We start from the raw sequence: 23,309 nt of genomic DNA on the forward strand, positions 1-23,309 counted from the left end.
ATCTTTAGTTCTATTGTTGGTTTTTCGTATTGGAAGTTATTCTATCCAGATTGGTATATTTTTTTACGAGATTGTTTAATCAAACTGCTGCGGGAACAGTGTTTCCAGGATTCGTCATTCAGTCTGACACCATATAAACTTAGGTCAACAGTGTATTTATAAATCAGCATGAACAAAACTAGTAGGAACTATATGAGAAGCAATAGAATTATATTGTAACAACAGGTTATTAAAATCTCAAATGAGTAAAACATTATAACAACATTTAAACTAAATGAAGAGTCAAAGAAACTATTTTCAACTGTAGAAGCTCATAAAATGTGTACGTCTGTCACACTGCAACTTTGTCAAATCTTGTATGATTATTATGATTTTTTTGTGATTATCAATTGACTGTGTTTATCAATCATTTATATAGTTTGTTTTATACTGTATCAAGCTCAAACAGTCTGTGGTAGATCTGTATTTTATTTTGTCGTGAAACATTCAGTCCAACTGCTAATGTGACATACTGCTAATGTTACTCATTCTGTCTTGTGATAACACTAGCACATACTTGCAATTAGCAATTTATAATATATATGTTTAATATCAAAGGTAATGATAATTGCACCATACTAGAGACATTTATATCACCACAACAAAACATTTATGTTTATAGCTTATCTGATCTGATATAAAAAGAAAACCTATGTTTGCAGAAAACATTTTCTGTCTTGTTGTCCAATTTGGGTTTGTTTCAATAAATTTATTTGAGAAAAACGAAACAATCTTTATTTTTTGTCTGTACAATCTGTTTTATAGATAAATGAACCATTTAGTGCAAGACAAAATACTTCTTTGGATCAAAATATTAAAAAAAAACAAGTTTTTACCGGCAATATTGTAACACTAGCACAAATGGTATGGTGATACAAAATTCTTTTTTTTATAAAAATGCATGAATAAATCATTGCAAATGTTCTAAAATATGATAGATAAGAAATTGCTGTAAAAAATTTTGTTGAAATCACAAATCTGCAATAAATTTTAAAAATCAATTTTCACCGGGAACTTTTTGGTCACCAAAACGTGAAATCTGCCATATATATAATGCCTCACAGCTTGACACTACCGGGTATTCATGCCTTAGTATTTGTTTCTTTGGTGGCATCCTAGGTTGTCTGTGGGTACATTTTAGATGCAGACGAGGATCAGGGCGCCATGAGGCCAGACAACATTGAAAAGCGGCTGAAAGAGTGCATGTAATATGCATACCAGCTCGCTGGGTAACGGGAAACGTCGTACATGTACCAACATAAACTCGTACCACTACGCATGTATATGGAGAAGTGGTGTTTTTTTGGTTTATTTATACTCGCACTTGGGCAAAGCCCATTTGGCGAGTGTCCTGATAAGATTGTTAGTCATATTACGCTTTAGCACTGACGCCTGAGAACCATATTTTACATCTCTCCCAGAGGATGAATCATTTGGATCCGCCACAGTGAAGTCGTCCCATATGAAGATTATATAGAATTTGAAAAGTATATTCAATTGAGATGGTTGCAGGCCGTTACACAATAGAAAACGTTTTGCATATAATTATGGTATTTTGGAAACATGCATGTTTACACATAAATATTTGTTTCAATACATAATGGGTATTGGATAACATTTATACATAATTATATATACAGTCGAAACTCGATGGCTCGATATTCTAGGGACCGGCCAAAGTACTTCGAGCCTTGAGAATATCGACCCAAGCGGGATTGCTTACAGAATGTTATTTTTTCATTTGTTACATAAGGTCTTATTTACCTCGTTTGTTATTGGCTACGCTATCCTCGCAAGAGTATTTATTGGGCATAGTTACGCACCCTAAATTTCGTAATATGACTTATTCGATTATTAGAAAATATAATTTTATTTTTTTATTTATAATAAAAATACATTTATGCAAAAACAAGCAATTGTAAACACAAACATAGCTTTAAAGTTATATTAAAATGCATAGTAATTTAGGGATGGATAACAATTAGAGACAGAACTTAAAGTGATGGCATGTTTATTCAAACTGTTAAACCATTTAAATTCGATAATAATTATAATATCAGTCAAGCAATTTTAATCGATTAGCGCCTTGTGCTAAATGAAGCCAATCAAACAAATCAAGGTGTGAGATTCTTAACTGAACCCACGAAAATGACATCGACCCATGCAAACAAATCAAAGTGTGAAATTCTTGTTTGGGACCGCGAAAACTACTTCGAGCGTGGAGAAATATCGACCCTCAAGATATCGAGCCATCCGATCGAAATTTATATGAACAAAGAGTAAATAAAAATCGGTCCTTTTAATTTGGTTCGAGCCAACGAGGATATCGAGCCAACGAGTTTCGACTGTATATAAATAAACTTGTTTCAAGTTCGAAGACTGTAACATATATGTGTGCAGCAACTTCCTGCTTTCATTGGTGTCTGTTCCTTGTGATGCCGACTATCCCGGAAGCGGCAAATACGAAAGCATCCAAGACGCACAAACCGGTGACGATGGCAACAGCTAAGGACGATTCGAGTTCAACTAACGATAATGTCATTTACTATGAGGTTTCGCAACGAAGACACACTAACGTGAGACATAACCCCATCGTCGCTGTGAGGCAGTGATCTCGTATGGTGGATGCAAGTTCCACAGCTACTGAATCTATGACAGCTACATGTATTACCTCGCCGCCCAGCAAACACAGGCCGAACGAAAGTTCCGCTGTCTTGCTGACAGGGTAAAGGTTGAAACCTTTACCGTCAGTGTTTAAAGCGTCGCTGTCTATGCGTTACATACAACATCGGACTCTGCTGCCTCCGTTGCCGGAAGTTCCTGTGCTGCGTGAAGACCGGCCAGTTAGAGAAGCCACCTGACCGTTATGGGTAGTGGGTTTCATCGAACCATTCGCAGGACTGTATATATTATATGTATACATTTAGTTGCATTCATATTGCTGTAGGGATAATTTACAGTCTTCGTATATTCGAGGACGAATAATTAAACCGTGCAGGTAAGAATGCAACAGCCGTTCTTTTCACTCGCAATATTATTTAATTAGCAGATGGTTCATGACTTTGTTTAATGAACAACGTTGTTAGCGGCAAGTTTTAAACTTTCAAAGGTGAAACGCTGTATAGTGTGCTGATAAATTTAAGCTAAATCAGTTGTGGTAATATGTGTGAAAAGTACAGCAGATCACATGTGTGTCCATGAAACTTCCAAAGTATTAAAGACTTCAAAAATAACAACGAGAACGTTAAAATCGTTGCTAACTTAAACAAAGTTCTAATCGCCATCATCTTGCACGGAATTACTTAGTATACCGCTGTCGATATGTCATAATTATGTTCTCACGTGTATTGTTGTTTTCCTTTTATTGAAATCGTTATATTAGCATTTATTTGTGATGCATTATGATTTGTAAATACTATATTGTATTTGCAAGCTTCTTTGTGAGTACTGGAAAAAGAATAAAGAACCATCGGTGAATCTTCATTGTTTATGGTAATCCTCATAAAATGTACACGAAACTGTATATGCATGTACATTGTATAAGATTATAAATGTATAATACACGTTTAGTCACAAAGAAAGTCAGAGCGGCTAACACCTTCCATTCTTCTCCACAAACAGCCTCCTCCTCATTCTGATAATAGATAAAACATTAAAAAATATCAATGAGACATATATTAAATTTTGTTGTGTTTTTCCGGGACATGTCTTCTCAAAATCGTGAAATGTAGTGTTATAAGTGTTCGCCTCTCACCCCAGAGGTCATAGGTTCGAGCCCCACCAGGGGTACTTTCTCGGGACCTCTCAAAAACACACAGTACTGGTTTCCATCCAGGAAACGGATTTAAACTCTAACAAGGAGCGAGAGTGTTCTATGTCTAAGCTTCTTACTACAGACTCAGTGGTTGAGGGTACGAGCCCACCATGGGTATTTTCTCATGACCACTGAAAAAGACACAGTGCTGGTTTCCGCCCAGGAGACGGATCTGAGACTGGTCCATATCAGCTTACAGCTGTCTTCAAAATCGAGCTTAAATAAATTAGTATAAACCAAAAGAATGTAAATAAAGTTAGAAATAAATGATTGTTGGACCGTTAATTACACAAACATTACGTGCGCGATAACGTCATTTCTGTAACGTTGACGTGTACATACTTGCACGCGGCGACGTTTAGGAGACATAAGTTGTCGTACGTCTGTCCGTCACTTCCGCAGACGGACCGTAGCTCCATGGTACATGCTTCCGGACAGCCGTATACGTCCGTCGGCAGGTGGCCATGGCCAACGCTGTGTTGGTAAGAGAAAAATCTACATAACACATCTCGAAATGTTACTAAATATAGTACATGTACATTTTAAAGTAGTTAAAAAAATGTCGGAATATATTTCATAAATATTTTCAATTGAAAGAAGAAAAACAACCTTGTTTATGTGGCTGTCAAGCTGATCTCGCAACTGGCACAGCATTCTTTTTATTACTGATTTTTAAAAAAATAAGCAAGAAACTGTACTTTAGCGTTTTCCTTGTAAAGTGCAAATTCATTAAGTCGATAGGCAGCGGTGAACGACTGGGCGTGACAATTATTTTTTCATCGTATCAGCCATTCAAAAACTGATTAACTAATTCATAAGAAAATGTAACTAATTTACTCTTGGTGACTGAACGACAGTGGAAATACTAGAGATTGCTTTTTTGAAAAAGCGCATGTCTCCCCCATTGTGTGGTCGTAGGTGAGAAATAATCAATGATGGACATGAAATTTGTACTTCCTCCCTACCAAGTTTGGTGAACCTAGGTCAAACCATTCTCAAGATATTGAGCGGAAATGTTTTTTACATTGGGGGTCGCCGCGACCTTGACCTTTGACCTAGTGACCCCAAAAACAATAGGGATCTTCTACACCTCATGACCAACCTCCCTACCAAGTTTGGTGAACCTAGGTCAAACCGTTCTCAAGATTTTGAGCAGAAATGTTTTTTATATTGGGGGTCGCCGCGACCTTGACCTTTGACCTAGTGACCCCAAAAACAATAGGGATCCTCTACACCTCACGACCAACCTCCCTACCAAGTTTGGTGAACCTAGGTCAAACCGTTCTCAAGATTTTGAGCAGAAATGTTTTTTATATTGGGGGTCGCCGCGACCTTGACCTTTGACCTAGTGACCCCAAAAACAATAGGGATCCTCTACACCTCACGACCAACCTCCCTACCAAGTTTGGTGATCCTAGGACATGCGGTTTTCCAGTTATCGATCGGAAACGAACAAAGCATTCTCCTGATATTGCACGGAAATGTTTTTTTACATTAGAGGTCACAGCGACGTTGACCTTTGACCTTGTGACCCCCCAAAATATAGGAGTTTTCTAAACCTCATGATCAACCTCCCTACCAAGTTTGGTGAACCTAGGTCAAACCATTCTCAAGATATTGAGCGGAAATGTTTTTTACATTGGGGGTCGCCGCGACCTTGACCTTTGACCTAGTGACCCCAAAAACAATAGGGATCTTCTACACCTCATGACCAACCTCCCTACCAAGTTTGGTGAACCTAGGTCAAACCGTTCTCAAGATTTTGAGCAGAAATGTTTTTTATATTGGGGGTCGCCGCGACCTTGACCTTTGACCTAGTGACCCCAAAAACAATAGGGATCCTCTACACCTCACGACCAACCTCCCTACCAAGTTTGGTGATCCTAGGTCATGCGGTTTTCCAGTTATCGATCGGAAACGAAGTGTGACGTACGGACGGACTGACGGACTACCGGACTGACGGACAGGGCAAAAACAATATGTCTCCCCCAGAGAGGGGGAGACATAATAAGTGGTATAGGTGTCCGCCTCTCACCCAAGAGGTAATAGATTCGATTCAAAACAGTGGTACCTTCTCATGACCTCTCAAAATGGATACAAGTACTGGTTTCTTACACGGTGACGGACTCGAGCGTAATTATAAACGCTTTCTTCACCGTTGAACCGTTAGTATACACTAGGTTAATCAGTAGGACATTCAAAACACAGTTAATTGTAAAGCCATTGATTATCTGAATTCTAAGTGGGTACACAGTCTGGTACCTTGACTCAGCGTCCTGCTCCAAGAAGGCCGGGCGCTGGTCCTGGGGGTCACGGTTAAGGTTCCACGCCCTTGGCTGTTGTGGCGAGTGCTCAAGTGTCCAGCAACCTGTAATTCGTGGGAGGTTCATGTACAATAATTTGAGAGAAACATGTTAATTTTCTTTTCATTATGTTGTTGTTGATTATTTTTCAAGGATCCAGAAAGTCTAGGTCAATTAACGTTGTATTGAACGCTTCCGCAGTGTCCAACATCATGCAGCCCGAGGGAAAGGCTGATCACAGTTTATAGAGTTCACATGAACTGTAAATTCAATTGATAGAAAAAGGTCCTGTTTTTTAAAGAAGAAACAAGAATAAAAACTACAGGTCTATCAATAATCACCATTCGAATTAATGCTAAAGCCGTTTCATTTGATTTTTAAATATACAAACTAAGGTAATGCCCCCTCAGATTTAGTCCCGTTCTTACTTTGTACTTTTGTATTTTCCTACATGTACTAAACTACATAATTATGTATATAATTACCTGTATACACGACAAACAGAAGGAAACACATTTTCATATCCATGATTGCTCGTTTATAGTTTCAAATTCTGGATGACTTTCCTAAGACGTTCTGTCGATAAAATATGAATTGTTTATTGTAGCAATAGTGTGATAATGATATATCACCATCTTGTTTCAGAGGCCCGACATAAAAAATGTCAAAATACAAATAAAAAATACAGCGTTAAACGTTGACGTCGAGACAACTGTTGGTGATACATTCATCCACACATCCTTTTGTTAATGATAATAAAACAATTATTTTTCAATATTTCAAATAGCTGTTGTTTTGTTGTTGTTGTTGTTGTTGTTGTTGTGGTGGTGGTTCATTTCCTGGTCATTCTCTTTTCTTCTTCTTCTTCTTCTTCTTCTTCTTCTTCTTCTTCTTCTGCTCCTCCTCCTCCTCCTCCTCCTCCTCCTCCTCTTCTTCTTCTTCTTCTTCTTCTTCTTCTTCTTCTTCTTCTTCTTCTTCTTCTTCTTCTTCTTCTTCTTTTTCTCGCACTGATATGTGTTTTCTCTTAGCAATACTAGCTTGCATATAAAATAGATCGGGCCTCAAATTGAACTTGCTTTATTTTAATTTACAGTCCCTGACACATGTTAATACCATACTTAGTTCTCATCATTAAGATGCACAAGCACGCTTTAGATTTCTATCATTGACGAATTGTGATAATTGAAATTTGAATTTTGAATCGTTTACAAAATCAATCTAGTTCAGTGAAGTTAATCAGTCCTCATTATTGAGAGTAACATTGGTTTATTCCTGACAGATTTGAAACTGAATGTCTCTTTACGATCAGTGGAAACGGGACAGACTAAATCCTTCAGGGGTGCAGGTTACTGTTTCTCCATAGTTATATAATACTGAACTGTAGGGTCATATCTACATTTGTACCTATAAACATTAGCTATCTGTGCCGTCTTATAGAAGTGGACCCCAACCTCACACGGAAACTGCGGCCTATAGATATCTTCCGGTATTGGGGGAGAGGGTGTACACTATAGAAGCTGTATCCCGTCAAGTAAGGCTAAACAAAACATATTGTTTGCTATCTCTATTTATACCCTTATTTATATTGCACCCGACCGTCTGACATGCTTTGTTGCCAGCAAACGTTGATCGAATGTCCTGACCATTCTTTGTAACTTTATTTTGTTCTCCTTTTCGTATTAACTTTCGGATTTTTGTTGCTCATGAAAGATGTGGAAATTTACCCAAACTAATTGCGAAGGTCAGTTTTATGGAATGAAAATGATGCTTAGCAAAAGAAAACTCTGTTAACCTGAAATCCTGGTCCCCGTTCCCTAGGGTAAACAAGGGGTCGACGGCCGGGTCGGGTCGAGGGAATGCGGGTCAAAAAGGCCCATTTCCAGAAAGGCCCTGTACCAGAAAGGCCCAGTACCAGGAAGACCCGGTCCAGAGAGGCCCAGTTTGATGTCTTATCTTTTTTGATAACTGTCGTTATCTTAAATATAGAAGTGAATATTTATTAAAAATAGCAAAATGTCTTAAATAACCTTTTAAATCATTTCAGGAATTCGGAATTGCACCATTTTCAATGGGTACAGAAAAAATCAACGTTACATTAACATTTTTTATTGACGGACATAATAATACATTTTCACAAGGTTAATGTGTTTAACAATGTAACAATGTATCAGGATTGCTGACTGAGAGATAGAATAATAACAGTGATGAAGATGTGGCAGCAAATCACATACGCAGACGATATATGTCTCCAACCCTTCCTAGGTATTCAGAATGTCTCCATTCAAGTACTTGTCTGCAAGCGTCCTTATGGTGTTGTCTTGACGCAGACAACGGACGTTGCCTCCTCTCTCCAAGTCCTCCGACTCTACAGCCATCTGCACGAGCTCGGCTTCTCGGCGAAGATGGCACCAGCCTGTAGAACCCCAGTCCACTCCCTCCGCCTTTCTAGTTGGGACGGCTGTGCAACCCTGGAAATATAGAAAATATACTTTGATTAAAATCATTATTAACTGAAATTTTGCTTTTGATTTAATACAATGTATTATTTAAATATTATATTTTGTTTTTGTATTATAAACCTTCGACATCGTTGTTGGTGCGAATGGTCTATCTGAATACAGACAAATCATCCACCGCAAAAATGGGATTCCTCATCTACTGCCTCTCGATGTATGCGGTGAGCGCACGGGTGGCTTCAGTCGTCGCTGTCCTTGCCAGCTTATCAAAGGTACGGCGGATGTGACTGGCAGGCAGGAACGTAGTTGAATACACCGACTCTACGACAATAAGTCTCGGCTAGCCCCACGCTCGGTACATGCCGCCAAACCGCCTGGGACCAATGAAAGGCGCACCCTTTCATCTCCTTTCCAGAAAATACCTTCCTGACCGCCAGCCAGACAGCTGAAAATATTTGTACAATTGTTTTATGTTTTTAACAGAACATACATTTTTTTCAGACATGGAAGTGTTCTTAAAAAGGTGACAGCTTAATACCATTCAGTCAAATATTAACACCTTTACTGAAATGTGTGAAAAGCGTGTCAATGGACCCCATGTCATAGGGACTTAAAATAAACACCTAATAAACAATAACAAATACAGGACTTTGTAAAATTTCTCTACATTACATACGTCTTTTCATGATACATCTACATTGAAGCAAAGGGGGTTTCATTAAAGTGAATAGTGATTGTTTCATGGTTCATAAATACATTGGGTAACGCAATATAATTGTTCAGCTATACATATATTGGCAATTTATAAACGACGTATACCGATATAAAAGCCTGTATATAAAGCCCTTTACTGCAATATTCTTACTTCCAATATACATGTACAAGTACTTAGCTTACTTAAACAATAAATTGATCCACCACTTCTCAAATTCATCATCAATTGTCCATCCGGTTTTACAATATGTATTATCTCAAAGTCTTACCTGTTCCGCAAATGCGGTGTTGCCAGCGATGGCAGGAATCACATTCCACAGCATGCTGTCGCGGCCTTACTTCCTTAGAACACAATATGCAAGGAAAACTCATTACCAAAGACGTATCTTGGACTAATTAAATCATGTGGAACATAGTTCTTTAATTTATACATTTGATATAGATTTTTGAGTATATTATTAAAGATGTCACACATACATAGTATGAATATATCTTTATCACACTTCTTCTGCCAAACATTACAGTAATCCTATCAAAGTACAACACCCTCAAACACAATACAGTTGTTTCCCTTGATTTAAAAGTAGGCCTTTCTGGACCGGGCCTTTCTGGTACTGGGCCTTTTTGACCCGACTCCGGTCGGAGGTCTTAAACTAGAGCTTGTCAGGAGATAAAGTTAAAGTAAATCCGTAAAAAACATTTGTTTTTTTTATAAATTCAAGCTTATCCTTAATCAGTAATATTTCGTGTGTTGTATCAAAATGGGCAGATATTCGGTAAGGCCAAAAAAAAAATAGGTTCGTTTCCGGTCTCCTTCCCAAAAAAGAGAGGGTAGGTAGGTAGGCATTTTTTTTTATTATTTTTTTTTTGGGGGGGGGAAGTGATCTAGAATAGAAGGCGGCTGACTTTTATTCAAAAACAACCATATTAACTGCGTATGAGACAATTTTAAAAGGTACTAAAGCATAAAATGTAAATACAAGTCCATTCATTTATTAAGAACTGTATAATGTGTATTAATTATAATGTATAGATATACATTTTCTAGAATATAAATGCATGTATTGTTGAACATGTTTGTCTGTATGACAGATGTCGAAAAAGAGTGCCTCAGATTTGTCAATTTTTCATATTTACCAATTTCACATTTGTGCTATAATGCTATTCTTATATTTGATAGAATATTAAAATTCTAAAACTCTCCTGAAAACTTTGGGAGAAGTGACTTCTCCCTTCAGTCAATTTAGGGAGAAGTGGGGAGACTTTAAGGAGAAGTGATACTTTCGTAACACCTGATACAAAAACTATGCCATAACACACACCTCAGTTTATATTCACATTCAAACTGATTGCTAGAACTATATAAAATGTTCATAAAAAATGTATCATTTTTGGCTCAGCAAAAGTGTATGTGTCAATGTCACATAGTTTATCTCCAAATAGCATCTAAAAATGAAACAAAAACCAAGACAGCAAAGGATTTGAAACAATCAAAATGACGAATAAATGACCTGTCAATATAGTAGGGGGACGAATCTTATTTTGGTACGTTCGGGATAGGGTACGAATGTCACATTCAGCTATGCTGTTATTTACTTGTCTCTGGCTAAATACTATGCTGACATTTAAGAACCAAATGACATTTAAATCACTGTCCTTGATGAAAACTTTACCAATACATAATGGGAGGTTGAGAAATTAACTCGGAAAATTGTTCTGACAAAATGGCGATCTCGCCGATATTTTTGACATCGTAAACAGGAGAAAAATACTGTAAGTATTAAAACTCTACATAAAGCAAAAAAAATAATATGTTTTTGTGTTTACAAATCAATTTTTTATCATGAACATTTCACGAAAACCAATTAAATATTTGGTGATACGTCATGTTTTTGATTTTCTTAGCGCCACCTTGCCGATGGCCCGAGATGGCTATGACCGTCTGCTTCAAAAACATCAATGTTTAAAATGTCTGGCATTGTTTGTACATATAACAATTACTTTTTAACTTCATCAATGCTTGACACGATTTTTCATAATTATGTCGCCTTTTCTATCTCATTTTAATGAACGTATATCATATTATCAGGTTCTTCTCAATGTACATTCTGATTGGTTAACTTTCAATAGCTCCGCCTACCGGCGATGTTTTGGTAATTGGATGACACGGCCCAATTATCGGATTAGGGGATTACCCTATGGCTAATTGCGATGTTTTGACTAATGGGACAGTGGCCAAATACTCGCTGATTGACAGATTTACAATGTGTTAAAATTTCGGCGAGGTCAATGTCGCTTTGATGACACAAATGGGCGATTTATTTGTTTTATTTATCATCAAAGGCGGCTCTGTCAATGAAAAGGGCACAGCGGGGCGTTTGAAAAGGCAGCAGGGCGCCATAAAAGGGCAGCGGGGCGCCCCGCCACGCTAATTATGCTTAGCTGGAGCACTGTGACCAAAGATAAGAAAATTAACGGAAAGAAAGTACCGAAAAGTACTAAATATGCGCGCAGTTAACTTTTACACCAGTAAAAAGTATAGGGTCGGCGCGGAAATAAGAGGGTCGGTCGGGCGACCGGAAACAGACCTATTTTTTTTTTTGGCCTAAGTGATTACCTACTCGGACGCTTCAACGATTACGTCCCCTATATTGAAAACTCCCATTTTCTCTTCGATTTGTTTACAAACAAAACGAGAAAAACATCTGCATATATATCAAAGGTTTGTTGAATATATATATATATATATATATATATATACACGGGAATGTTTTATATTGATGGTGATGGTGATGATGATGACGATGATCATGATGATCATGATGATAGTAGTAGTACACCAAGACAAAAGTAAAAACGTCCCCAATTCTTTCCAGTATAAAACAAAAGTAAATCATAAAAATGTTCGCATCAATTATTGGACGTGTACTGTATGTTATAAAGGTCAGGGCTTCGTAATGAGTAAGAGGGTGATGTGCATGTTATAAAGGTCAGGGCTTCGTAATGAGTAAGAGGTTGACGTGCATGTTATAAAGGTCAGGGCTTCGTAATGAGTAAGAGGGTGATGTGCATGTTATAAAGGTCAGGGCCTAGTAATGAGTAAGAGGGTGATGTGCATGTTATAAAGGTCAGGGCTTAGTAATGAGTAAGAGGTTGACGTGCATGTTATAAAGGTCAGGGCTTAGTAATGAGTAAGAGTTTGATGTGCATGTTATAATGGTCAGGGCTTAGTAATGAGTAAGAGATTGACGTGCATGTTATAAAGGTCAGGGCTTAGTAATGAGTAAGAGGGTGACGTATATGTTATAAAGGTCAGGGCTTAGTTATGAGTAAGAGGGTGACGTGCATGTTATAAAGGTCAGGGCTTAGTAATGAGTAAGAGGTTGACGTGCATGTTATAAAGGTCAGGGCTTAGTAATGAGTAAGAGGGTGACGTGCATGTTATAAAGGTCAGGGCTTAGTAATGAGTAAGAGGTTGACGTGCATGTTATAAAGGTCAGGGCTTAGTAATGAGTAAGAGGTTGACGTGCATGTTATAAAGGTCAGGGCTTAGTAATGAGTAAGAGGGTGACGTGCATGTTTTAAAGGTCAGGGCTTAGTAATGAGTAAGAGGGTGACGTGCATGTTATAAAGGTCAGGGCTTAGTTATGAGTAAGAGGTTGACGTGTATGTTATAAAGGTCAGGGCTTAGTAATGAGTAAGAGGTTGACGTGTATGTTATAAAGGTCAGGGCTTAGTTATGAGTAAGAGGGTGACGTGTATGTTATAATGGTCAGGGCTTAGTTATGAGTAAGAGGTTGACGTGCATGTTATAAAGCTCAGGGCTTAGCTATTGAAACATGCATGCCACCCTCTTACCTTACCCATGACATTTTAAACATGCAAGTCACCCTCTTACTAAGTATTAAGCCTTGAATATTAACGTACCTCATACCAACTATATACTAATTATAAAGAGACTAGCAATATAATATTGAAAATAAAGGCTTTTTTATGATATATATAATTTCATTAACGTATAGTCGGATGTACAGTCTCCTTACACTCACGACCCTGATTTATCGACATCTATCGGACATGGGAGAATTTTTCATCTAAATGCCGATTGAGGCTCTGTTTCATTGATGGTTTTCTGTATAAATTTGAATTTTCTTCGAGTAATATATTTTTCTAATTTTATATTTGTAAAAGGAATCAGAATGCTCCATAATCCAAAGCAATGTCAAGGAAGCGAATGTTATTAATGGTCTGGGGTTTTACTGTGGAGATCATGGAGATCAGCATGAGCACCATTCTGCCTTCTTAGAAGCACATGCTTAAAAGATAATCAAATGATGCTTTTGTTTTAATAAAGACTTAAAATAAAAAAAAATAGAATAAAAACGTAAGTACTATATAAAACACATGCATACTTTCCTTTAAAGGTATCGTCAGACATGGATTCCAGTACTAACAAAAGTGATGGAAATAACACGCACAAGAAACTGATGGAATCGTTCATAGCTGCCCTTGACACACACACCATCTCCAAGCATGTGGATAGCGACTTTGTAGGGGAGGCTGTATTAAGCAAAATTAACGCATGTGTAGGTTACTTTAAGGCCCATAAATTTGGAACATGCACGGAGTTGTGTGGATTTATGCTAGACATTGTATGGGAGAAACTCAACACGGGTCACTGGAAAGATGTCATCATAAGTTGGAGGCATGCTTATACTATTATATCAGTGTGTAAAGCTTCCTCTGAATATTGTCAACTCATCGAAGAGGAGGGTGATGTTAGTTTTCAAATGGTAATGAAGTCGTGTGATATGGGACTGCTCATGGGGGCTCCGGTCTGTGATAACATTCTTGCAAGTCTGAGTTCTTTTTTGCAACATGTATATCAATGCAAGGTGCAGGGTCAGTCAGATGAGAAAAATGCTAGCTCAAAATTAGCCTTTGAATGCAGAAAAAGAAAGAAGGGTGAATTTATGGAAGATAAGAACGAAGAACAAGTCACAGATATAAACAATGATACACATGAAACTGATTTAAAGAAATATAAGCGCAATACAAGATCTGAAGGTTTGGAAAGTAGAATGGATCCGGAAAAGATTATACAAAGGATTGCCTGTCCATCTATGGAACATTTCATGACGCACTTTAGGAGCTCTGAGACACCGGTAATAATAACTGGAGCAATGGACGGTTGGCCTGCAATGTCGTCTAGAAAGTGGTCCTTGGATCATATTAAAGCTAAGGCTGGCTACAGAACTGTGCCTATTGAGCTTGGTTCAAAATACACTGATGATAGTTGGTCTCAGAAATTGATGACAGTGAGGGAGTTTATAGAAACACACATTGAAGGTAAATCTGATACCGCAACGGACGATGTTCCAATTGGATATCTGGCCCAACATCAGTTATTTGAACAAATACCGGAGCTCGAAAAAGATATTCTCACTCCTGATTACTGCTATCTTGGTGATTCAGATGATGTAGATATCAATGCATGGTTTGGACCAGAAGGAACCGTGTCGCCATTACATTATGACCCGAAACACAACTTTCTCTCTCAAGTGATTGGTAGGAAATATATTAGAGTTTACCCATACTCTGAAACAGATAAGCTTTATCCCCATGAATCAACATTGCTTAAAAATACTAGCAGGGTGGACGTGGATCATTGTGACACAGTGAAGTTCCCTGATTTCCACCGGGCAAAGTACAGGGAATGCATTTTGGAGCGTGGCGAAATGTTGTACATGCCACCGAAAGTGTGGCATTTTGTTAAGTCGCTGTCTGTAAGCTTCTCTGTCAGTTTTTGGTGGGAATAAAGTAAGTTACTTGTATCTAAACATATGTATTCTTTTTGTTTGAAGTTGCCCTTTATGTAAATAGTATTGGTATTCTATATTCATTTAAGCATTTAGAAATAGTTGGAGGGACTTGCAGTTGTGTTAGGCAAAACAGCCCAAACAAGATTTCACAGTAATGTCTCCATCGAAGGAAAGATTGATTTAGTCATCCAATTGGACTACTAAGGTTTGTACGACACTTTGGGAAGGTCTGTCCTCTTAGCCATTATGGTCATTGCAGCCCGATTATGATTTCAAGCAACTTTCCACCCAGTAATTACTTTGTACCGCATATATGTGGGGGATTTAAAACTAATGAAAGGGTTGAAAGCGTTGAATGGCTGAGGGCGCGACAAGCGTGAATTTTTTTCTTTTTACAATTCTGTTCACAGTCAAATAACAATCATGCATACCAAAATGTAATCGAAAAGTGCGGGTCAGTACCGAATAAAAGGTAATGCAAATTGATGGTTTTCAATACAGCCAGTTTCACATCATTAACTGACAAACTTACATATATGAGGATATATGAACATTGCATTCATCTCGCAGGTTTATTGCTAGTGTAATGTTAATTAAATATATCCGATATTGGCTGATGACGTTTTGACTATTTGCCGTAGCTAAACTATAAGGTAAAGTCAACACGTAAAAAGTAGATCTTGCGAAACACGATTTCGATTTGCGCTACTTCAGTCTGCGGCCTACAGACATACAAACCTACCCAAGCCTCGTGATAAGGTGTGCCAGTCCATGTACAAAATACCGTTGGCATTTCAATCAGAGATGTTACATATGTTGTACAGTGTATGTCTGTTTCATACAAAAATTACACTATATTGTTGTACAATAGTAAAAAATGCTCTTTAATTGGACTATTTTATAACATAGATTTATACAAAATACAAAAATGAATAGCTTAAAAAACTGATATACAAGAAAAAAGGTTACAATACATTCAGAAAGCTCTGGACTGGACAATGCTGCGCCAATATTAATGTCATTTGAATGCTAATTTCGCTAAACAATCAATTCATTATTGTTTATAAACTAATCAATGTCAAGAAAGAAAAAAATAATCACAAGCACTTCAATCCAATCCAAAATTCACATTTGCGATAAACAAAAGCGTTAAGTAATCCATTTGCGTGTCATGTGAAGTCACGTGTCACGTATTAGCGCGGCTTAGAGTCCGGCAGAGCGATTTCATGGCGCTGGTTCCATTTTGGGTTTGAGGGGTCGAGGGAGTCCTTCCGGTCCCTGTCAATACCTCGGATCATAATTACAGCGGAAATGATTGCCAGGATCTGAAATAAAATTCAAAGTTTTGTATTGTTTACTAGGGGGTAGACATTGGGAAAAATGGTATGTAATATGAATAATTACTTGTAACGATGTTTGAGGCAGAATATACTCCATTTAGTTGTTCAAAAAGCGTCAACTCAACTTACTACTTATTTTAAGTTTTCATATGCTAGTCTGTTGAAACAATACTAATTGAACAATCTGATCGAGCCTCTTTATGCCAAAAGTCCAAATGATCGGACGGATATCATTTACAAAGCGTAGCAAGAACACGATATACCTCTGTTATGATGAGGAGGACAGTGACGACGATGGCGCCTGTGGACATGTCCGTCGCCAATTTCCGGAACGTCTCGTAGCAGCCCTGAAACAAGCAACGTGTGCTAATAAACAGTTAAATTTGTCTTTCCAGAAATTGAAATTGTACATACATGTATAATGAATCGGGAGTACTTGTCATGAACAGGGCGGGCTAGAGGCAAGCTATACGTTGGAGCGCCTCCTGTGTGGTGACGGCGTACTTTAACCTGTTGAGTTTGGCGCCGTACTTTTACATGTAGATATAGAGAAAGGGGGGCTTACTCTTGTTCTGTACAAGGCGGGCTGAAGGCCAGCGGTACATTGGAGCGCCTGCTGCGTGGTGATGGCGTACTTGTACGTGCCGAGGGTTGCCTCCCTACAACAACTGTAGGGGATAACCTGGGGGCCGCGCTGCTGCACGTTGATCCAGAAACCCGTCTGCAGAGCCTGGAAGTCATTCCGGAAGGTGGAGATTGGCTGCACGCCACAACAGTCAAGCTGCAATATAAAGGAATATCATGTGGTATTAGGTTTAGTCATTCCGGAAGGTGGAGATTGACTGCACGCCGCAACAGTCAAGCTGCAATATAAAGGAATATCATGTGGTATTAGGCTTAGTCATTCCGGATGGTGGAGATTGGCTGCACGCCGCAACAGTCAAGCTGCAATATAAAGGAATATCATGTGGTGTTAGGCTTAGTCATTCCGGAAGGTGGAGATTGGCTGCACGCCGCAACAGTCAAGCTGCAATATAAAGGAATATCATGTGGTGTTAGGCTTAGTCATTCCGGAAGGTGGAGATTGACTGCACGCCGCAACAGTCAAGCTGCAATATAAAGGAATATCATGTGGTGTTAGGCTTAGTCATTCCGGAAGGTGGAGATTGGCTGCACGCCGCAACAGTCAAGCTGCAATATAAAGGAATATCATGTGGTGTTAGGCTTAGTCATTCCGGAAGGTGGAGATTGGCTGCACGCCGCAACAGTCAAGCTGCAATATAAAGGAATATCATGTGGTGTTAGGCTTTGTCATTCCGGAAGGTGGAGATTGGCTGCACGCCGCAACAGTCAAGCTGCAATATAAAGGAATATCATGTGGTGTTAGGCTTAGTCATTCCGGAAGGTGGAGATTGACTGCACGCCGCAACAGTCAAGCTGCAATATAAAGGAATATCATGTGGTGTTAGGCTTAGTCATTCCGGTAGGTGGAGATTGACTGCACGCCGCAACAGTCAAGCTGCAATATAAAGGAATATCATGTGGTGTTAGGCTTAGTCATTCCGGAAGGTGGAGATTGGCTGCACGCCGCGACAGTCAAGCTGCAATATAAAGGAATATCATGTGGTGTTAGGCTTAGTCATTCCGGAAGGTGGAGATTGGCTGCACGCCGCGACAGTCAAGCTGCAATATAAAGGAATATCATGTGGTGTTAGGCTTAGTCATTCCGGAAGGTGGAGATTGGCTGCACGCCGCAACAGTCAAGCTGCAATATAAAGGAATATCATGTGGTGTTAGGTTTAGTCATTCCGGAAGGTGGAGATTGGCTGCACGCCGCAACAGTCAAGCTGCAATATAAAGGAATATCATGTGGTGTTAGGTTTAGTCATTCCGGAAGGTGGAGATTGGCTGCACGCCGCAACAGTCAAGCTGCAATATAAAGGAATATCATGTGGTGTTAGGTTTAGTCATTCCGGAAGGTGGAGATTGGCTGCACGCCGCAACAGTCAAGCTGCAATATAAAGGAATATCATGTGGTGTTAGGTTTAGTCATTCCGGAAGGTGGAGATTGGCTGCACGCCGCAACAGTCAAGCTGCAATATAAAGGAATATCATGTGGTGTTAGGTTTAGTCATTCCGGAAGGTGGAGATTGGCTGCACGCCGCAACCGTCAAGCTGCAATATAAAGGAATATCATGTGGTGTTAGGTTTAGTCATTCCGGAAGGTGGAGATTGGCTGCACGCCGCAACCGTCAAGCTGCAATATAAAGGAATATCATGTGGTGTTAGGTTTAGTCATTCCGGAAGGTGGAGATTGGCTGCACGCCGCAACAGTCAAGCTGCAATATAAAGATATATCATGTGGTGTTAGGTTTAGTCATTCTGGAAGGTGGAGATTGGCTGCACGCCGCAACAGTCAAGCTGCAATATAAAGGAATATCATGTGGTGTAAGGCTTAGTCATTCCGGAAGGTGGAGATTGGCTGCACGCCGCAACAGTCAAGCTGCAATATAAAGGAATATCATGTGGTGTTAGGTTTAGTCATTCCGGAAGGTGGAGATTGGCTGCACGCCGCAACAGTCAAGCTGCAATATAAAGGAATATCATGTGGTGTTAGGTTTAGTCATTCCGGAAGGTGGAGATTGGCTGCACGCCGCAACAGTCAAGCTGCAATATAAAGGAATATCATGTGGTATTAGGTTTAGTCATTCCGGAAGGTGGAGATTGGCTGCACGCCGCAACAGTCAAGCTGCAATATAAAGGAATATCATGTGGTGTTAGGTTTAGTCATTCCGGAAGGTGGAGATTGGCTGCACGCCGCAACAGTCAAGCTGCAATATAAAGGAATATCATGTTGTGTTAGGTTTAGTCATTCCGGAAGGTGGAGATTGGCTGCACGCCGCAACAGTCAAGCTGCAATATAAAGGAATATCATGTTGTGTTAGGTTTAGTCATTCCGGAAGGTGGAGATTGGCTGCACGCCGCAACAGTCAAGCTGCAATATAAAGGAATATCATGTGGTGTTAGGCTTAGTCATTCCGGAAGGTGGAGATTGGCTGCACGCCGCAACAGTCAAGCTGCAATATAAAGGAATATCATGTGGTGTTAGGTTTAGTCATTCCGGAAGGTGGAGATTGGCTGCACGCCGCAACAGTCAAGCTGCAATATAAAGGAATATCATGTGGTATTAGGTTTAGTCATTCCGGAAGGTGGAGATTGGCTGCACGCCGCAACAGTCAAGCTGCAATATAAAGGAATATCATGTGGTGTTAGGCTTAGTCATTCCGGAAGGTGGAGATTGGCTGCACGCCGCAACAGTCAAGCTGCAATATAAAGGAATATCATGTGGTGTTAGGTTTAGTCATTCCGGAAGGTGGAGTTTGGCTGCACGCCGCAACAGTCAAGCTGCAATATAAAGGAATATCATGTGGTGTTAGGTTTAGTCATTCCGGAAGGTGGAGATTGGCTGCACGCCGCAACAGTCAAGCTGCAATATAAAGGAATATCATGTGGTGTTAGGCTTAGTCATTCCGGAAGGTGGAGATTGGCTGCACGCCGCAACAGTCAAGCTGCAATATAAAGGAATATCATGTGGTATTAGGCTTAGTCATTCCGGAAGGTGGAGATTGGCTGCACGCCGCAACAGTCAAGCTGCAATATAAAGGAATATCATGTGGTGTTAGGTTTAGTCATTCCGGAAGGTGGAGATTGGCTGCACGCCGCAACAGTCAAGCTGCAATATAAAGGAATATCATGTGGTGTTAGGTTTAGTCTTCATCAACGTAATACCTTCAAACGTTTGATGAAAAGTCCATGAACAAAAATGGCGTATGTTAAAAGGAAAAACAACTTTAGAAACACCCCCTATAATCGCCTTTTGTAGTTTTATCCCTTGACCAGTTGTTGAAATAAATAGATCATGTTTAACCTACATTTTCCTTCCAAGCATTACATGATATACCTCATATTAATGTTTAACCTACAGTTCCCCTCCTAGCTTTACATGATATACCTCATGTTCATGTTTAACCTACAGTTTGCATCCTAGCATTACATGATATACATCATGTACATGTTTAACCTACAGTTTCCCTCCTAGCATTACATGATATACCTCGTGTTCATGTTTGACCTACAGTTTGCATCCTAGCATCACATGATATACCTCGTGTTCATGTTTGACCTACAGTTTCCCTCCTAGCAGCACATGATATACCTCGTGTTCATGTTTGACCTACAGTTTCCCTCCTAGCATCACATGATATTCCTCGTGTCCATGTTTGACCTACAGTTTCCCTCCTAGCATTACATGATATTCCTCGTGTTCATGTTTGACCTACAGTTTCCCTCCAAGCATTACATGATATTCCTCGTGTCCATGTTTGACCTACAGTTTCCCTCCAAGCATTACATGATATTCCTCGTGTCCATGTTTGACCTACAGTTTTCCTCCTAGCATTACATGATATTCCTCGTGTCCATGTTTGACCTACAGTTTTCCTCCTAGCATTACATGATATACCTGTGTTCATTTTTAACCTACAGTTTCCCTCCTATTATTACATGATATACCTGTGTTCATTTTTAACCTACAGTTTCCCTCCTATTATTACACAAGAATACCACGTGTTCATGTTTAACCTACAGTTTCCTTCATAGCATTACATAAGAATACCTCGTGTTCATGTTTAACCTACAGTTTCCATCCTAGCATTACATAAGAATACCTCGTGTTCATGTTTAACCTACAGTTTCCTTCATAGCATTACATAAGAATACCTCGTGTTCATGTTTAACCTACAGTTTCCATCCTAGCATTACATAAGAATACCACGTGTTCATGTTTAACCTACAATATCCTTCCTAGCATTACATAAGAATACCTCGTGTTCATGTTTAACCTACAGTTTCCATCCTAGCATTACATAAGAATACCTCGTGTTCATGTTTAACCTACAGTTTCCTTTCTAGCATTACATAAGGATACCACGTGTTCATGTTTAACCTACAGTTTCCTTCCTAGCATTACATAAGAATACCTCGTGTTCATGTTTAGCCTACAGTTTCCTTCCTAGCATTACATAAGGATACCTCGTGTTCATGTTTAACCTACAGTTTCCTTCCTAGCATTACATAATAATACCTCATGTTCATGTTTAACCTACAGTTTCCTTCCTAGCATTACATAAGAATACCTCGTGTTCATGTTTAACCTACAGTTTCCTTCCTAGCATTACATAAGAATACCTCGTGTTCATGTTTAACCTACAGTTTCCTTCCTAGCATTACATAAGAATACCTCGTGTTCATGTTTAACCTACAATATCCTTCCTAGCATTACATAAGAATACCTCATTATCATGTTTTTCCGTGTCTAGAAGTTTGCTGTTGTGCAAAGAATATAAGTATCTTCCATGGCCGAGAGCAGAAGATATTTGCAGAACACTCTGCGCAAGGGTGAGGTGGACCTATCTTATACGAGCGGCCATGGTAGATGCCTTTTTCAAACCTCATTTGAACTAAATATAGTAACAATGAATATAAATTTAACATTAACCCAAAATTAAACTGCCGCGCTTTTTGGATCCATTTCGTTGCGGGTGGGGGGTGGACACCAATACCACTGCAGCTAGTCTATCAACATCTTTCTATTTCTTTTGATTACTAAACACAATGGAGAGTGTGACGAGTCCCTCGGAGTACACGTACCACAAATACCACTGGAACAAGGTGTCATTATATATCACGCAAATCCAAGCCCACGAGGCAATCGATAACCTAAAAGTGCATGTCATCAATAACCAGTATAAATAGGATATCGAGACCCTCGGAGGACGCGTCCTCCATAATTAAGCGGGCATTAAGACCCTTAGAGTACACGTCGCCCATTTACCACAAGAAGAGAGTTTACCACTTATAACAATAAATAGGGTATCGAGAACTTCGAGTACACATCCCCCACTTGCCGCAATGAAGAGGGTGTTGAGGCAATCGAAATACATGTCCCTCACTTACCACAATAAAGATCGCAGCAAGAACCTTAGACTACACAATAAAGAGAGTTTAAACTCTCGGGGTCCACGTCCCAACCAACCATATTTAATACGGTATTGAGACCCTCGCGGTTCACCTCCCCACCAACCATATTAAAAACGGTATAGAGACCCTCGGGTCCACGTCCCCACCAACCATAATATATACGGTATTGAGACCCTCGGATCCACGTCCCCACCAACCATAATAAATACGGTATTGAGACCCTCGGGTCCACGTCCCCACCAACCATAATAAATACGGTATTGGGACCCTCGGGTCAACGTCCCACCCTCGACAATAAAGAGGATGTTAGGACCTCGAACTTATATGTTTCAGCGTATCAGAGAAGTACATGTACTTAACACCTTCTATACCAACATGGTTTATAAACCTAAGCCCATTCAACACAATTAAAAGGGTTTAAGCCCCTCGGAGTAGACGTCTCCACTTACCACAATAAAAAGGGTATTGAGTCCCTCTGAGAACACATCCCCCGTTTGCGTGCCAGAGTAGCGCTGGAACACCTTGTTGAACTCTTGACGCAACATGTTGTTCGTCTGTAGAAAAGGTGATATGCAAATGGTTTTAGAAAGCTTGTTGTACACACTATTATTGCAGTACGTGTACTGTAAATACGTTCTAATTTGTGGATTTACCTACACTAATATGCGTGACTTCAGTTTAGAGGGCATGTTGGGCGACTTGTTTTACAGTTTCACGGAATGGATATCACAAATATAGCAACACATATAGCGGATGGTATGTCGATCTCGACTATGTTCTTG

General features: G+C 39.4%; 3 protein-coding genes across 5 annotated transcripts; 1 reads left to right on the plus strand and 2 right to left on the minus strand.

Annotated features, from left to right (window-relative positions):
• Positions 1 to 3,512: 3,512 nt before the first annotated feature.
• On the minus strand, positions 3,513 to 8,037 carry LOC128244920 (turripeptide Gsg9.2-like). 3 transcript variants are annotated; one of them, XM_052963064.1, is made up of 5 exons: positions 7,561 to 7,578; positions 6,642 to 6,732; positions 6,116 to 6,221; positions 4,196 to 4,327; positions 3,513 to 3,673 (listed from the first exon to the last, which is right to left on the minus strand). In XM_052963064.1, exons 2-5 carry the CDS (start codon positions 6,682 to 6,684, stop codon positions 3,631 to 3,633), a joined length of 324 nt encoding a protein of 107 aa, XP_052819024.1. In that variant the 5' UTR covers positions 6,685 to 6,732; positions 7,561 to 7,578; the 3' UTR covers positions 3,513 to 3,630. The 3 variants fall into 3 exon arrangements, 2 of the variants coding, with proteins under 2 accessions (XP_052819024.1, XP_052819023.1); XR_008263011.1 differs by lacking the exons at positions 6,642 to 6,732; positions 7,561 to 7,578 and adding an exon at positions 7,949 to 8,037; XM_052963063.1 differs by lacking the exon at positions 7,561 to 7,578 and having other exon boundaries at positions 6,642 to 6,976.
• A 3,935-nt stretch (positions 8,038 to 11,972) lies between these two features.
• On the plus strand, positions 11,973 to 15,160 carry LOC128243606 (lysine-specific demethylase 8-like). Its single transcript, XM_052961478.1, has 2 exons — positions 11,973 to 12,048; positions 13,751 to 15,160. Exon 2 carries the CDS (start codon positions 13,763 to 13,765, stop codon positions 15,143 to 15,145), a length of 1,383 nt encoding a protein of 460 aa, XP_052817438.1. The 5' UTR covers positions 11,973 to 12,048; positions 13,751 to 13,762; the 3' UTR covers positions 15,146 to 15,160.
• A 1,181-nt stretch (positions 15,161 to 16,341) lies between these two features.
• On the minus strand, positions 16,342 to 23,074 carry LOC128243607 (uncharacterized). The gene is made up of 4 exons (XM_052961479.1): positions 22,977 to 23,074; positions 17,054 to 17,269; positions 16,752 to 16,835; positions 16,342 to 16,473 (listed from the first exon to the last, which is right to left on the minus strand). The coding sequence occupies exons 1-4, from the start codon at positions 23,070 to 23,072 to the stop codon at positions 16,342 to 16,344; spliced, it is 528 nt and encodes a 175-aa protein (XP_052817439.1). The 5' UTR covers positions 23,073 to 23,074.
• Positions 23,075 to 23,309: the final 235 nt, after the last annotated feature.

This window comes from Mya arenaria, chromosome 8, assembly GCF_026914265.1.
Source record: "Mya arenaria isolate MELC-2E11 chromosome 8, ASM2691426v1".
Classification (NCBI taxonomy): Eukaryota; Metazoa; Mollusca; class Bivalvia; order Myida; family Myidae; genus Mya; species Mya arenaria.